General features: G+C 34.9%; 1 protein-coding gene across 1 annotated transcript in view; it reads right to left on the bottom strand.

Moving 5' to 3' along the window:
- Positions 1 to 15,882, bottom strand: part of LOC104159367 (RNA-binding protein Nova-1-like) — a gene marked incomplete at its 5' end in the record, with an annotated part of 151,372 nt that extends 135,490 nt beyond the window's left edge. Inside the window, 1 exon segment of the mRNA XM_009697253.1 lies at positions 15,739 to 15,882. Coding sequence (XP_009695555.1) covers positions 15,739 to 15,882 — 144 coding nt within the window.
- Positions 15,883 to 17,441: the final 1,559 nt, after the last annotated feature.

Genomic DNA, 17,441 nt, shown 5'->3' with positions numbered 1-17,441 from the left:
AAAGAGGAAGAAGGAAAAAAGTAAAATAAATTATGCAAAGGCAATCACTCATCATCTCCCACAGGTAGACCACTGACCAGCTAACTCTGAGCAAAATACTACTTAAAACCCCCTCCCCTCCATTTTGTTGCTAGGACGACGTTGTACAGCATGGAATAGCTTTAGTCAGTTCACCTTATCTGCCTAGTTCTGTCCCCTCTCAACTTCTTCTGCACACCCAATCTACTTGCTGGGCAGAGTCAGAAACAGAGAAGGCCTTGCCGCTGCACAAACGCTGTTCAGCAATACTTAAAACATGAGTGCGTTTTCAACACTTTTTTGGTCGCAAATCTAAAACCTAGCACCAAACATGCTGTTATGAAAAAAAAAAATCTAGCTGCATCCCAGACATATCAAGTTGTACTCAGAAGTCTAGCTTTCCTCTCTTGACACTTCTGTCATGTGCGACCCAGTGATTTCCATCTAGCTATACAGTGTGGAAAGGCCAGGTGTGAAGACGTTAACCACCTTTAACAATTCTTAAGTACTTGGAATCAACAATTTTTTTTGCCTTAACTTAAAAAGAAAGGGAAGTTCTGCATTGACAAAAACAGGCTATATGGAAAAAGCAGACCTTCCTTCTTTCCTCATTATAGACATTTTATTACAGCTAACATGCTAACCATCCCCCAGTACTAACTGTATCATTATATTAAAAAGTCTTAGAAGTCTTAGTAGTTAGAAACGCCTAAAATTTTATGGGGAACACACACTAGTCAAAGATTCCACTAAAAATACAGCAGCTTGTAACTGTGTTTTAAGCTATCAGAAACAGGGCTTTACAAAGAAAAAGGTCTGCCATCATTACCTACAGGTTCATGAGAGGGAGTCAGTATAACAGAATTAACAGCTTTCAGCTGTAAAATTACTAATTCTATAATACAGTACATTAAGCATGCCATTTGAGATATATGCCAACTTAAACTACCACATATGGCATATCTATCTAATTATCACAGTTTGTGTTTTCATATGCAGAGCTGTTCTAGTTTTTAAACAATGTGTCAAAATGTACTGTTTTATCTGAAAACAGAAAATGCCATCTTTTATAATACCAGTAGGTCAATATTATATTTTTAACATGCAGTACACTACATGTAAATAAAAGAGAAAAAAATACATTACAAGTCTTCCTAATGTTTTAGTAATGCTTTTAGCTTGTTATTAGTAAAGTGTTAAGGTGTAAAATGAATTTTAATAGTAAGTTCCTCAAAGATAGTATTTTAAATTTTTGTTTTTCCTTTCAAGTCTTTAAATTACCTATTGACTAAGTCTTAACTGACAATGGACAAATAAAACAATCTAGTCATTCTCCCAGTTTTGCATGTGATTAAAAAATACTGCGAAACACCACGTGTGCAGACATCAGTTGCTGTGAAGACAGACCTCACTTGTGTTTCTTCATGTGCAATTTGACCTCACTCAGAACAATCGCTATTGCAGAATCATACATTCTAATTGTAGTTCAATACAAATCATGCCCTGAAATATTTGATTTCAGATTCCCCAGCTGGTGTTTGGTGTCACTTCAGCTGTTCAGAGGGATTTTTTTTTAATGTTTCTTTGCATAAATAAGCAAAGAGCTCACACATAATTACCATGAAACATTACATAATCTTAATCTCTCCTTTTGCAACTAAAACAGGACCATGTATTTTTATACAATAAAATCAAAATGTGCATGGAAACAAACAGTTAACACTTTAGTAGCCAAATAATTATGTAGCATCCATTCCAAATACTTTTGGTTCTTGTTCAGGAGTACAAAATAAAACTAAAGATACACCACTTGGTCATCAACCGCATTTTCCACTGTCTCCCTCAGTTCTCCCAAATTGCAGGTGGCATTTTTTGACTAAGATATTTCAACAGAAAGCAGAGGATATCAAGATATACTTGAATATACTGTCTTATTCTAAAAACACAGATTACATTATAAATACAAACATACAAGAGTTTAATTAAGAAGCGCCTCCCCTTTTTTTTCTTTTTGGTTTTTAAATGAGCATCAAGTCCTTGAATCTGCAATTACCTTTATAGAAGGTTTCTGTTAAGCTGAAAATTAAACACACGCAAAAATAATGTTTAACTGTGTGCTGCAATAATTTGAAAGGCTTTAAAATTTGAAGACATTTTTTGAACATTTCTTTAGATTTTCATTTTCAATAAACAGATTAGGGTTAGATTTTTAAAAGAATAAAGGCTTGTGTTAACAACTGGACTATCCAGAACACAGAAAAATCCAAAGTATTCCAACTTTTTCCATTACTGAAAAGCAGAATGCTGTGTATATTCCATTTCCTCCAGACATACTTCATCAGCCTCCTCCCTGATAAAAAGTCCAAAAAATCCTTCTAAAAGATGAGTAGAAACATTTTATGTAATAATAAACAAAAACAGGACAATTTGACTTCATGATTACTATTTTAAGTCAAAATGCCAATATTTCCTTTGAATTTCTTTTTAGAAAATTTACCTGTGTGTTTTAACATTTCAGATTAAAACTTTATATATAGAATCCTTCACAGTAATTGTTTAGATAATTTTTGATACTTCAGTCAGTTCCATACTACTTCGTAAATTTTGATGTCCGCCTTACAAAACAAAAATAAAACAAGTCTGTTTGAACAAAAGAAAAAATGCATTGCTTGTAACAAGAGCAATTATTTGCAAATGGAAACAGATTCTAGAAAATGTTTCATTTGAAGAGGATTTGTAACAGAATCTGGATGAGATCTAACACTTCTCTTTTAAAGTGGGCCTTTTAGCAAGACTAGCATATATTAACATAAAGCCAGTATTTTCCTACATGGAATTACTGAACAGATTTACAAATATATTACAAAGCCAGTCTATACATAAAGACACAGAATTGTTCTTTTAATATCAGAAAATCCACCCGCATTCTTAAGCAAAGCCAAAGAACAAGACAGTTACAAAACCTTATTGATTATATACACTAAGTTTTTAATACCTGTCTTGCTTTTGGTATCGGTAAAAGGTTGCATTTCTGCATTAAAAATTGAAAGGAACTTTCAAAACAATGCAATTTTTCTTGCAAAGAGACCATGAACTAAAAGAAAAGGCAATAAAACTCTTACCCCAAAAGGGGAGAATATGTGTATTTGGCAAGTTCATACTGATGATCTGTATTATACACCTATTTTTGATAAACATCTGTTCATAACTGAAAAGGCATCCTACATGATCTTCACCAAAGCACATGTGTTATTCCTGTATTCATCATTTACTTGACTATATTAAAATAGAATGTAGGAAGAAAGACATCTCCAAATAGATTCAAACAGCTCTATTCAGCTGAGAAAAGTTCAATTACAATTGTTTGCAATGCTAGAAAATGGTGAGAACACATCCTTCCTCAGAGGAAAAGGCAGTAGTAAATGTGAACACCAGGGATGAAAAAAAAAAACCACACACAAAACACACACACAAAACACTCCTTTGCTAGAAAAAGGAAAATCCTTAGAAAGAAAGAAGTCTTTTACCAGAAGACCTAAACTGGAATCATATACAGATTTTTTTTTTTTATATATATACTCTACTATTCATCTATCCTTATGTGAAAACATACCAATACAGAATTATGTAGACTGGATGCATATTCCACCTTACCTAAATCCAGCACTTACCTGAATTTAATGTTTGTATACAGAAACTGCTGGTAGTTTTACTGCCTTTGTAGGAGTGTCTCCACTCACTTTCGTGGGAGGCAGTGGCAAATAGGAAAGAAATTCACATTTTCAGTCCTTATGCTTAAGAAACAAGAAAAAGAATTTGCATTCTTTTTGCTGAAAGTAAGAGAGCAGTGGAAAGATGGAAGAACTGTATCTCACTGTACTAACCTACATATATAAAGAGTTTGGACAATTTTAAGAAATGCTCAACTTCAGCGGAATATTTGAACTCAAGCAACACAAAGAATGGGAAACAATTAACCAGGTGTTGATTACTTCCAAAAATCTTCACCCTATCTGAACATGGGAAGTTTTACTTACCATAAAATCTGAATTCAGGGTGATGGTTATATTTTACTGGCAGAATTTCCATTCTGAATATCAAGTAAAAAAGGTGGAAGTAAAAACGAAGATGCATGTTATACTACTTATAAAATAAACTACAAATTTTCCAGCGCTTAGAACATGCTGAATTACTGCTCTGAGATTCAGAATTTAAAGGTTTGTAGAAGGAAAACTTGGAAATCTAAAAAATAACTTGAAGATTAAAAATTGAAATTAAGTACTTGTTGGGACTGAATCACTGGCTTTTTCCCAAATAAGCAGCATATTCATAATATTTTTTGGATTAAATATATCCTTCTAACAATCTGCAGCATCTTACGATGGCCTGTCCAGCAAGATTCCTCAATTTCCCCCACGGAAGAAGGCAAACATAGAGGACATCCCATACCTTGAACCAGATGACACCAGTAAATTATTTCTACCCAGAAGAAACATCTATACAGAAATCCAATGTGAAAACCATCCTTTGCTTTTGAGCAAGGGAAAAAGAAACTGGGAAGTGATAATCCCCTTTGAATCCAGCATTTAAATGCTATGTGAAAACTGCTGCACTCTAAAGGGATTAACACAACAGAACCTGCTTAAAGCAGAGTGAAACTTTAAAAATTATTCAATACAGAAAGACGAAGTCTACTCAAATGTCCTAAGGTATCCTGGTCTTTCCCTCTACATAGAGTTACCTACATGGATTCAAGAGTATCTATGGATCTGAATCTGCACTACAACTCACACAACTGTTTCTTTATAAATTGGGCTCACTTCACATAAAATACACCATCATTCTCCCTTGGTTTGACAATAAACTGCATTACAATTCAGTAACTACTAATAGCACTTTTCCCTCTAAATTAGCATTGCAACATTGTACTTCTTTCTGGACCTATTGAAGTAGGTCATACTACAAATACGAAATTTATATTAGTTCCTGATATACTTTTAACCACATTTTACTTGAATATCAGATAACCATCATCAGCTTATCTGCATCTCCCAAGTAAGCACACTTTACGATATGAAAACCTTATCACACAAAACCAGTGCTACTAATATGTACTAATTTACACCAAAACCCCTGCATGCTTTCCTAGTTTTGTCTTCTTAGAATCTTTGAGAGGGAAAAACCATCCAAATTAAGACACCTTTATGTTTACAACTACCGAGAGCATTATGATCGCCTATTCTGATCTCCTGTGTAATAACATTTCACAGAAAAAAAATCCCTGCATTACTTTAAGAGCCCATTTAACTATATGCATATTTTTAGGAAAAGGCCATTAAATTTTAATTGCAGTTGAAATACCACAACCTTTAGTAGATTGGTGTCATCACTTCTGGAAGTTTGTATTGGGAGAAACAAGGGACTCAAATCAGAACTGGCCATTCTAGTAAAAATCCAAATACTTAAAGATAAATAAATAATGAAAAAAATCAATGATCTTCAGACAGTCAATACAAAGCTGCCAAAATTTACAAGCAGAGACTTCTTTACGAAAGAAAACACAAAAAGAATCCTGCACAAGATGGAACTTCACAAGCTTCTGGACTAGCCAACACTGAAATCACAGTAGTCATTTATGCACAATATGAGTAAGTTATTACATCAAAAAAAGACAAAAAGTGGATAAACAATGAGGAGTTTATTTTTCCTCATTCTGAGCATATGCATGTGTGTTGGAGAAAGTAAAAATCAAGGTACTTATTTTACAATTATGGATGACTAAATTTTGTGCCCTTCTCAGGTCCGCACCCTCCAAATCAGAAAGTGCTATGCTAATGAAACATGAAGGACAGAACTGGAACTACTTCTAAACATCAAACCCCAAATTCTTTCAAATACTAAGTACTATCAAAACCATGAGCCATTGGAAAAAGATAATACAAAAACAAGAGAGTGACTAGTTACTAATCAAAGTGCCATTTAAAAACTGAAATAAAAATTAACTAGGTACAAATATATTTCTTAATTCAAACACTGATCTTGCTACCACTGTCCACTCTATGTCTCTAAGACTAGACGATTACAAAACATCTGCATAAACTGAGTGGGTTTTGGTTTTAAATTGTACAGGAAACCTAAAGGAGGACAAATATACCTGCCCATTTCATTGATTTTCTCATCAAGAACAAGCTCTGAAGCTAGCAATCACATGTGGATTTCTACATACACTTAAAAATACTGGTTTTAACAACCTAACTGATTTAAAATCTGCCTACCTCAGGAACCATTTGTTTCCTTCTTCTAAATACTAGTGGTTCAGGGAAAGAAATCATGATGAACTCAAGTAAAATGAAGAGCTACTGGCTACACAAGGCAGCTTCCTTTTCATAGAAGTTCTTTCCTGCCCAATCCTAAGGGTTTACTCGCTCACCACACAAAATTGTCCCATCTTTTTTCTGGTTATATGGGATCAATTAATCAGAAAAAAAAAATTATTTAATGTATCATGTTGACACTTACTAGAACAGCTAGTCATAGATGTAGATCCATACAGAACTAGAGAGCTTATAAAATTATAAAGTATGTATTTTATTATTGTTAAAAGCAGTGCAAATACTAGATGAGCACTTGGCATTACCAACCTAAACAAAACCACAAAAACTTATATCCCTGAAAAAAAAAAAATCTTTGTAAAGTTGACACCTTTTTTTTGGAGCAATTCACTATGCTAGAAACTATATGCTGCTTGAGGAAGAGTAATCTCAACAAAAAACTGGCAGACTTAGGTGTGCTGCACTGCACAGTAAAAGACTCAGAACTTAGGAAGTGATAGAAGGAGTTCCTGGGGAATCCAATTTTTACTTTAGATTGACAGAGTCGCCAAGTGTTCATCTAATACAGTAAGTAGAAGACATACAAAGAATGAAGTGTGCACACACATGCAAGACAGAAAACAAACTCCATACATGTTCTATGTCTAACACTTCTTATTGCAACAAATCATTTCTATAAAGCTTTAAGGCATCCAGTAGCAGCGTTTCATTGCAGACCTTTGAAAATCAGCACAGACAGAATGCCGGAAGAGGCTCTCTTGTTCCACAGAAGTTTTCTTCAAATCCAGGTCAATAAACTGCTAAAAATCCATCTATTTCCTTTTTTTTTGTGTGTTCCTCAGGAAAACTGTTGGTAGGCTGCCAGATTACAATAAAACATAAATATTCTATAACTCCAGCTCAATACTGCTGCCAAAACAGTATCTGCTGCAGCACCTGAATTGCTGTTGCTGCTACTACTACTATACACTATGCTACCTACACTCTGGCATCTCCTAACACCAGATTACAGATGCGGACAAAATGTAAACCTCGGCCAGATCTAACTCAGCATATGGCCCAACTGGTCTTTCCTCCCCCTTCCCTCATAGTCATGATATTTCACTGCTCAACTCCTTGGGAATATACTCTGATACAGTTTTAATTCCATAAGCACACTGGATGCTCAACGAAGCCAACTGAATTTCCAACATTTCCAGTGCATGACTTCATAAAAAATATTTTCAATATTTTACACTATGAAAACAAAGATTCCACAGTTGTATATTCAGTTAAATATTTGTAATTTTTCATGTACAGTTTGAAAATTAGAGTTTAGAACACACTAGGAATATGATAAATTGCTGCTGCCTCTGATTATCTTGGTTCTCTACAGAGAATTTTCTTCCCCATATTGCCAATGAAGAATCTAAAAAGAACTACAGTCACTACTTGAAAATAAAATAAAATACATGTACATACAAATCTTCCAAGAGCTTTGGAGGTGTGCACTATGGTTCTTGATTCAAGCAAACAGGTGCCACTCTATGAAGTGGAGGAAAATAGTACAAATGTGTGAAGCTCTTTATGTGGGAAATTACAAGAGAGTTAAATGGCACTGAGCAAGGCACAAAAAGTGCTTTTAAAATAGAAACAAGGGAACATGCAGAGAACCTCAGTATCTAATTTAATTAATGATTGAGAATGCAAAGGCTCCAACTGGTGAAACATTAGCAGCAGCCATGAATTTCACTGTAGTTCTGTATAACAAGTAATCTTACCTGAGTGATTCTCAAAAAAATGTCAACACATCGATTGTATTTTTCATCTGATCCTGTCAATGCTGAGATGACAGGCCCTGCAGGATGCAGTGAGAGATCAATGATGAAAAACAGATGTTTAGTCTTTTCACAGTCAAAACCTACAAGACCAGGCAATTACAAAATTTTGTCTGAGATTCATGCTTCTTTATATCCAACAAATGCTAAGGTTTCATAATCACTTTCACACACATAAGTTCACAAGGGTATCTCTTCCTCACTTACAAGGGATCTGACCCCAGATCATTCATATCACCAATGTATAACTTTAATCATGGTCCCTAATATGCTATTCTTTCAAGAGCTATCTGGTCACACAGCTGGATATTTACATCAGCTACTTCATATCTATGTTGTCTGGCCTTTCATGAACGAGACTTCATTTTGTCCATCAATTATGCAAAACACAAACCTTACACAAAATTTATTGCTATTCACAAGTCAAGAAGAGCAATACACAATAGTACTGTTCATAACTAGCTCAAGCAAAGAGTGATAAATTCATATTCAAAAGTTACAAAGGCATGTTAGCATCATACAGTTGGGAGCTGACTTCCATAGACATGTTTCCAAATATTGCCTTAAACTGACATTTCAATCAGACCAGTTAGTACTTGCAAATGATTTTTAATTCTTGGCTATAATCAAGAACAGCAGATTTAATATTAAGTAAACCCCAATCAGATTCAACCATAATTAATTATCAAATATGTTAAAGTGAAAACAAGTTAATATGGGGAGACAGGAAATTAGATAGTTGTCATTTTATTAAGTATGAAAATATTTAATATGTCTATTTAATATAGAGGGGAAATTTAAAACACAGTATCCTGACAATCATGTCTCTATTTTTTAATTAAAATACAAGCAGTGTAGTTAATCTTTATAATGCTATGAATAATCACAAATTGGGATGCAGATACCCCTGAAATCAAAACAAAAATAGGATGGAGTAGAACCTTACAAGTCTGTAATGTAACAATTAAAAGATCTCTAGGCTAAACTCTGGTTTGATATTTCCTTTGGGGGATGGAAAGATGGAATGGCCCTGAATATCAGGGTGAATGTAAGGAACCTGATAGTTTCCTAAAGCCATGTCATGCAGTCAGGAAGAAGGCAGGAGTATATCTACAGTAAATTAATAGTCTCGCACATGCACAGCACACTCATTTATTCCAACTGCCAAATACCGAACATCCAATTTTGCATGTTTACATGTTACCAGAAATCCTTAAAAGGATCACAAGACTGAGCTAGCCAGCACAAGCACACCCCACTACAGAGTATCCTACAGTACACTGGAAATTCATACCAGACCTGAACAATATTACTCTTTTCATTTACAGGCAATTGTATTTGTTGTCAGAATAAACACAAATATTTTTGCTAAGTCCATTAAAATGGTGGCATTTCAAAAACATGTTTATCAGCTTCATTACTCCACAGATAGATTTGATAAACAGGAAAAATGTATTGCAGTTTTAGATTGAAGTACATTAAGAATTTTATGTTAGTGTCAAACAAACCCAATTAGAAAAGCAAAAGGCCTACCTAGAAATATTACCATCAATAAGAGTTGAAAAAGCAGCCTTTCCATTTCTAATATGTATTGCATTTTATACCATGACACTGCAGCCTCTGAGGGTCAGATTAATTAAGATCAACAGCAGCTGCAGTGCAACGTGAGAAGCACACTGCCACAGCTCTCACCAGTCCAGCCCAATTACCTGCAGCATTCCAACACTGGACAACTGACAACTACCATACTCCTCACCGAGTCATTAACTCCCACTGGCCTACTGATAAACGTTAAAAAACAAACTAACTGCTTTTTAAGATGGACTGCAAAGCTGACTGCACCTGCTGCAGGATGTAACGATGAGTCCCAGAGAGATGTTTGCCAGTCAAATCTTTACAGATGTTGCTTAACTTTATGCTAGAGCTGTGTCTAAAGATGGAAATGAGATAGCAATCAGGCACAAGCCCTCCTCCCAAATCCCTCTATGCTCCATTTCTAAAAGCCTGTCTGACAAATTCACTAAATCCCCTGGTCAAAAAGCTACTGATCACTGACGAAATAAATTCTGTGATCAACTACTGAGGACAACATCTAAGTTAATGCAACTAATTAAAGAACAAACAAGATCAAAGAGTATTTGGAAAAAAGTATTGCTTGTTACAGGTTGCACCCATTTAGAAAAGTAAGAATGTTTCCTTTACTGCACAAGGGAGAAGAGGAAAACACTTAAGAGATTCAGATATTCTGTTCATACTTTTAAAATATTAGCTCCAAGATCTATGTTCTGACAAATATACATTAAAAAACTTTGATCTATCTGTAAAATACCATCACAGCATTGTACAGAAATTTTAAACTGTGTGAAAGAGGAAAATTTGAAATTTTCAGTGCATATCAACTTTGGCTATTTTTCTTAAGGTTTGGTTCTGTTTGTTTGTTTTCAGAATGTATGAGTCCAGAAAATATCCTTCACGAATAATTCCTTTACAGAAATCTCAACTTGATCAGAAAACAATAATTACTAGAAGCGCCTTCAACTACATAAGCTTTCTAATCTACTGAGAATCATTTGGTTTTCAATTACATTGAAAACTAGTCAAAAGCAATCACAAGAAAAAAGTTGAAAATTATTAAATGTGGCATTTCCCTGTGATAATAGTCATCTTCACTTTCTTCTTTATTTTACCAAGTGCACATATGGCTAGGCTGTATCATTTATTAAAGTTAAACTAAACATTCCAAATCTATCACAAGTTGTTTTAAATCTTTCTTAGAAAAGAAAAAGACACAGCACCTTCTTGCAAACCAAAGCCATTTACTATGTCAAAGTTTATTCACTCATTAACATGAATAAGTACCTACATGTAGAAGAAATCAGCGCAAAATTTCTACTTAAACTTCTACTCAAAATTTCTCTAATGCTACCAAAACAAGAAGCTGCTAAGTGACAGTGCACTGGGTGAGTGAGATATGTAATAATCTCAAGATCATACTAAGTTACATATTCAGTTTCAGCTTCCTTTTAAATGTAAAATACTAAGTATCTGCCAGCTAACAAGCTAACTTTTTTTCATTCTGTTCCAGTAACCAGGCAACAGACAACTGTCCAACTGAGAATTATCTCTCTGAACAGCTGGCAATCAACACTTGGGGGTTTTGGTGCTTAGTTTTTTGGTTTTGTTTTTGTTTTTTTTTTTTTTTTTAACTAGGAGAAATATCAGTGATTCCAGTGATTACTTTAGAAACCTACACAGCTCTACATTCCACCTCTGAAATCTCTACTCATTATTTAGTCATTTCCTCAGTCCCATTATCCCCAAAGTTACTCATATAAGTAAATGTTTGCAAGAGAATCTGAAAATCTTATATATTTACAAAGCCTCTAATTAGCTAATGTTAACACTTTAGAAAATCTTAGAAGTCTCAAGAATAAAACTGAGATGCATTTATTGATGTATGACAAATCACCTTCAAGGAACTATGACAACAGACAGCTAGTAACTAACACCATTCTTGCTTCTAACTCCATTACTCTTTTTTCTCTTCCATAGCTGAAAAAATAGTATTTCACTTCAACATTATTTCAAGTGTTGATTTTTAAAGCAGATTCTTTTCCCTGCTAGACTTTAGGTTATTTTTAAGAGTTATAAATTAACATGACAATTCCTTTATTATAGAAAGGAAATAATAATGGTGAACCAAGCTTGATATAATATACCTTCCCCCTTCCTAACAGTTTAATAGGAGTAATGAAGCTAGAAAGTGAACTTATTAATTATAAATTCCTGTAAAGTTGTGTTACTTACACATTCAATGTGTTTGAAAGGTTTTTAAGATTCAGAATAAGAGACTTTTGAAAAGGGCACTTGCACAAAGATTAGCTAGACTATCTCCCATAACATGTGAACATTTTAAAAATATTCAAAGACAAAACATCTCAAACACAAATCACTTCATAAAAACATAACATAGCCACACAACACTTCATATACTCTACACGAAGAGGGGGAGGAAACTCCCACCTTTTGTATACTCCAAACATTTAGATTGCTACTGATTAGAAATCTGCTATAAAAAACCACAGCTAATCTATTGTTAAAAGCAGTAAAACCTTAACCCCATTTAATTACATTTTTATTAATCTCTGCTCTTAATATGATCTAATTTCAGTACACATATGACTTCATATTCCAATAAATTGAAAAACACTGACCGAGCTCAAATTCACTCAAGCACCAAGTTCAGACCAGGCAAGCTCCTGTTGCAAGATAAACAACATGATGCGATGTAACATAATTTTGTGCGTGTGTGTGTGCATGCATGTGTGTGAGAGACTGGGGTAGGAACGCAGAGAGAACAAGCAAGACTGCATGAGAGAGAAAGCAAGCGAGACTGCGCGCCAGCATTCGCAATGGAAAAAAATACATATGTCCAGAGCAGTTTTCAGTCCAGCGCTCGCTATAATTCAGAATGGAGAAACAGATAAGACAATGAGGGCTTAATACAACAGAAACACTCTTTTTATATTATTCAAAATAAAACGATACATTAAAATATCTTCACAGAATAGCCATTTTCTTTATGAAGTTCACTTCATTTATATTAAAGTAGCATGGCTACATCTGTATTTAAATTTTGGACCAGAACCTACGAATCAATATACACTCCATACTTCCTTTCTGCATAAAGGATAAGCACCATTTAGTTTAAAAGTAGGGCATATTTTGCTATTTTAATTTCATTTCCACTAATCTAGGGGAACAAGCCTGAACAGAAAAGTATCAGGGATAATCTAAGCACAATAAACAAAGTCAAATTGTAGGAGTCCAGACAATTAGAAAAAGTCAGTCGATAACCTGAAAAGAGAACAGTAAATTGTGTACTCAAAAAATAAGACTGTAGTGGACAGTAATGTATTTATATACTGCTTCCTATTTTATAAACTAAAATGTTCAGTGCAAAGCTGTTTTTTCCTTCAATTTCTTGTAATTAGAGCTGCCATACAATTCTTCAGTAATTATGTCACCTTTTGATGCACAAAAATAATCCCAACAGAAATCAGTCTGCATACTGAAGTCCTATATCACAGAGGAAAAAAAAAGAACACTATTAGATCATAGGAACTACTCATGACTTCTGTATTACAACCAATCTCCTCCTTTCCAAACAGCAACTTACTCAGACTGTGCTAAAACTTTGTGGAAATACAGAAAAGTTTCACAGAAGCTTCGGCAAGAGAACATTCCATAGTGAAACGTACATTAAACACATTTATAGTCAAAAGCATCAGAGGTACAGACTAAGTAACTTCTATTAGAAAAAAAGAATAATTGTTTAAGAAACTTTGTAAGAAAAATAAATCATATCTGTATATTAGTTATTTCACAAGGTTTGTATTCCCTAATGCTATATGAGCATGAGAGTCTGGAAGAAACCCAAAAGCCATCAGCTCAGGGAATGCCAGGACCTCCGAAAATTCCATGGGCTGGTGGTCAAAAGCAAACGGAAAGACTAATGAGACCTGGCCATGCTGGAATCCATTTCTCATCCCTGTTCCATGCTTTAGCAGATATCAGTCACCAGCTTCCTTAAAACATTCATTTTCTACGATACAACGTGGCTGCAAATTCAAAGCAGACTGTATTAAGTCAAACTGGAACTTCATTTGCACCTGTTACGGTGAAACTGCTTGAGCCTCCCTGCCCTAGTTATTTATATTATTACTACTGATTTTAAGAGAGAATGTGCTTGTCACAAACGTTTTTACTTATGTTATTCTAGCTTGCTAATTTTTACTTTTCAAAGGTTCTTCTGCTACTACTGCTGTATCCTTACAATTTGCTACACAAAAAAATATGTAATTCTAATTTAATCAGAAAACAGAAGAACTATGCTAGAGCACTGAACAAAAGATCTAATCTTTGGAGCGTCCTTTCCAAGTGAGTGTAAATAAACTGTAGTAAAATGAAAAGGCTTGTAATTTGGTATTTGGAATATTCTTCATAAACACCAATTTTCTGTAACATCCTTGCATATCTGATACCACCTCATGTATAATGCAGAAAATCTATTTCATTTTCATCTTTTGACAGTGAATTTAATTTACTATTGCAGCTCTTTACCCAGATTATGTTATTAATTCTGCAATCAGGCTCTTTTATTTCTTCCAAGAGTTTTCACAATTCTACACAGATTTTTTATTTTTCCAGCCTAACACACCTTTCAAAATAAAGGATCATTTTTTCTAACTTTCTAAAGAAAAGTAAAAAAGAAAAAAAAACTCAAAGACAACAAGCATCAGCTCATAAGCTGTATCTTTCAACAGGAAAAAATCTACATGCATCACTTCAACCTCTGACATTTAAGTATTATAAACTACATTCATTAAGGAGAAGTACAACAGGTGCATTAAAATTTCCACATCAACAATCATCATTGTAAATAGATCACAATCTCTCCGTTAATAAAAAATTATCCATTTCTGCCTGACACTAAAGTTAGAGGACAGGAAAGCTAAATGCTCCACTGTTAGTGTTCTGTTTACATTCGTACCAACTACCTTCACGATTTTGTAGAAAACAGTCATCTTGTTAAACTAGATCAAATGCAAAGCAGCTCCTATTTTTCCAACAGTAAAAAGCCTGTAACAGCTAGTCAACTCAATTCTAAAACCACCAGCTATTCTTCAAAATAACAAAATCAAAACACCAAAAAAATATTAGCTATGTTATTATTTTTCATCTGTTTTTAAAAAGTCCTCTAGAACAAAGTTCAATTACAGAATGCTAATTTGTTCATCTTCAGGAAAAAATGATTACTCAATTGCAGAAGCTAAAATCTTGTATATCATTATGCAAGCCTCCCTCTTCAGAAACCTTATAAAGGAGAAATGCTAAATCAGGTATTTATTATTGTTATACGCAAATAATAAAAACTTCTTTCTTGTGCATTAATACAGTTGATATAAAACACTCATTTCTTTATTCATCCAAGGTATTTCACTTTTATACTAGAGTTTTCTTCCACCATCATGATAAACATAATATAAAGAATATCTAAAGAGCAGCACTTGTCCTCTTTACTTCACTCCAGAGCCAGTGAACAAAGCAGTGAAGCAGAAAGAAGGTACATAATGGATTTAAAGTAAATGGCCCATTCTTTAAGAGGCAGCCTCTCATTTTTCCTCATTCTAGCTTAATTGTCATCACAATATCTGGAAACTTCAAACGAACACTTATTTTTACGCCAGATGTCAAGTTGGTTCCTTAAAGCTAGATTATTTTTTTTAAACTAAAAAACAAAGCAATCACATCGTTAATGAAAACATTCTTTTTGCAGAAACATTGTAAACATCTTGAAATATATTTCAAGCAGGCGGTACCCAGTCCATTCCATACACCAAGAGAGACAGAACATATATATTCACTGTTGCACTTTGCAACATACTTTTCTGAGAAATAATGCTTCCAGTTGCACTGGAAGCTTAAGTCGTCAATATATGAAACACACCAACACATACATACATCCCTTGGGACTTAAAAATAAAGAATTGGCTAATTTTTGCACCTACCTGGGTAAAAATCTTTGGATTTAGATAGCTTGATGGTGGCCCCAGTCTCTTTCTGCAACTGAACAATTGTCTGTCCTCCCTTCCCAATTATAGATCCAGCAGCATAACTAGGTATGAGGACCTTTAGAAAATACTGGCCATCCTCTGAAAAATTGAGATATGCATGGTTAATATGGCTTACAAACTTTGATTTTTCCTCCCCAGACCCACAAATAAACAAAATGTCACATTTTAAACTTGTCCAGTAATTCTTGCATTTACATCTAACCAGTTGCGTCATTTTACAAGACATGTTTAGGCTATGCCTTTGACATTTTTAAATCTACACATTTATTCTGAGCAAATTAAAGAATCCATATAGATTCCTTAATTCCCTAAAAGAATAAGAATAAAATCCAAATTATATTTCAAAGGTGGATTTTTTTCCCAATGGTAACCACAGCATGCAGAAATGATCAGACCCCTTTAAAAAAAAATAAAACCCTGCACGAAAACCTGCCTACTGACAACTACAACCTTGCTTGAAAATACTGCAAAAGAAATGCCGAAACTAGAAAGGAATGAATTGCAAATTCTGATGGGCTAGTTGTTTGTCATCAGCAAATACATGAGAATAGCAATTAGCTATTGCCTGCATTCTTCTTAAGTGAGCAAAACGACTACTCTGCTACCAAATAACCCACCCAAAATGTGGGGTTTTATTCCAAGCATTTCAGCCACTGCCAAGAAAACAACTCAACATGGTGCGGATGGAATCACTTGCCTAAGTAATCCTGATGTATTCCTTTAGCACTTCTTAAGCGACAATGATCTCTTTTAAGCTCATTAATTAAAGGACATTAAGAAGAATTTTTCCCAATTGATCAAAAGCCTAAGTCACTTATTTTAAATACACTTAAAAGGTGACGAGATAGACAACGCCAGTCCTCTACCCACCACTAGCATTAAAGCACACAATCGGAACAGAAAAAAATATATAGAATGAATGGAGGGGAAAAAGATAGAAGGATTCCCAGTCCGATTCGGCAACTGCACAGTTATCTGTGCCCTCACCCCACTGCTAAATCCAGCTACACTGAAGTCTAAGGACCTTCCGTAACCGGTTCCGAAGAAGTGGAAGGCAATAAGGGTACACTGGTTTCCCAGACTTGGGCTCTGCCCAGTAATTAAGGCAACGTCCCATTGGCGCGGATATCAAGATTTTTATCATGAAATCTCTTTCACAAAGCCGGTATTTTTTCCTGCTAAGCAGAAGGAACGATCCCAGTTCACCTTACTTCTCTTAGCCAAGACTACAAGCGTCTCAAGAAGTGTCTGTGTGTGACAGTAGTGCCCACCCGTATTAACATAGCTGGCTGAACCATGCACTATGTACAGTCAGACCGCTGTTCTAAATATTGGGCAAATAAATTCACCTCTGCCTCGGTGCATTGTTATGACGACTCCAGTGCAAATGGATAGAGGAGATGCTGGTCCCGTTATAACTCATCTCCTCCAGGAAGAGCAGGATGTTAACTCGCGAGTCCCCGCAGCCGAGAGGCGCCCCCCCCCGCCACCAGCCAGCCCTCGCCCCCAGCACGGCAAACACACGCCGTCTATGCGCTGACAATAGAAGTGAGGCCAAGGAGGAGGAAAACGCACGGCAAGGCTGAAATTCAACTTGCGACCTAAAGGATGTGGAAGGAGGAAAGTGCGTTTGCCGT

Source organism: Cariama cristata, unplaced genomic scaffold, assembly GCF_000690535.1.
Source record: "Cariama cristata isolate BGI_N322 unplaced genomic scaffold, ASM69053v1 scaffold15673, whole genome shotgun sequence".
Lineage (NCBI taxonomy): Eukaryota > Metazoa > Chordata > Aves > Cariamiformes > Cariamidae > Cariama > Cariama cristata.
The sequence above is the reverse complement of the archived record's forward strand: the minus strand, read 5'-3'. Positions and strand labels throughout refer to the sequence as shown.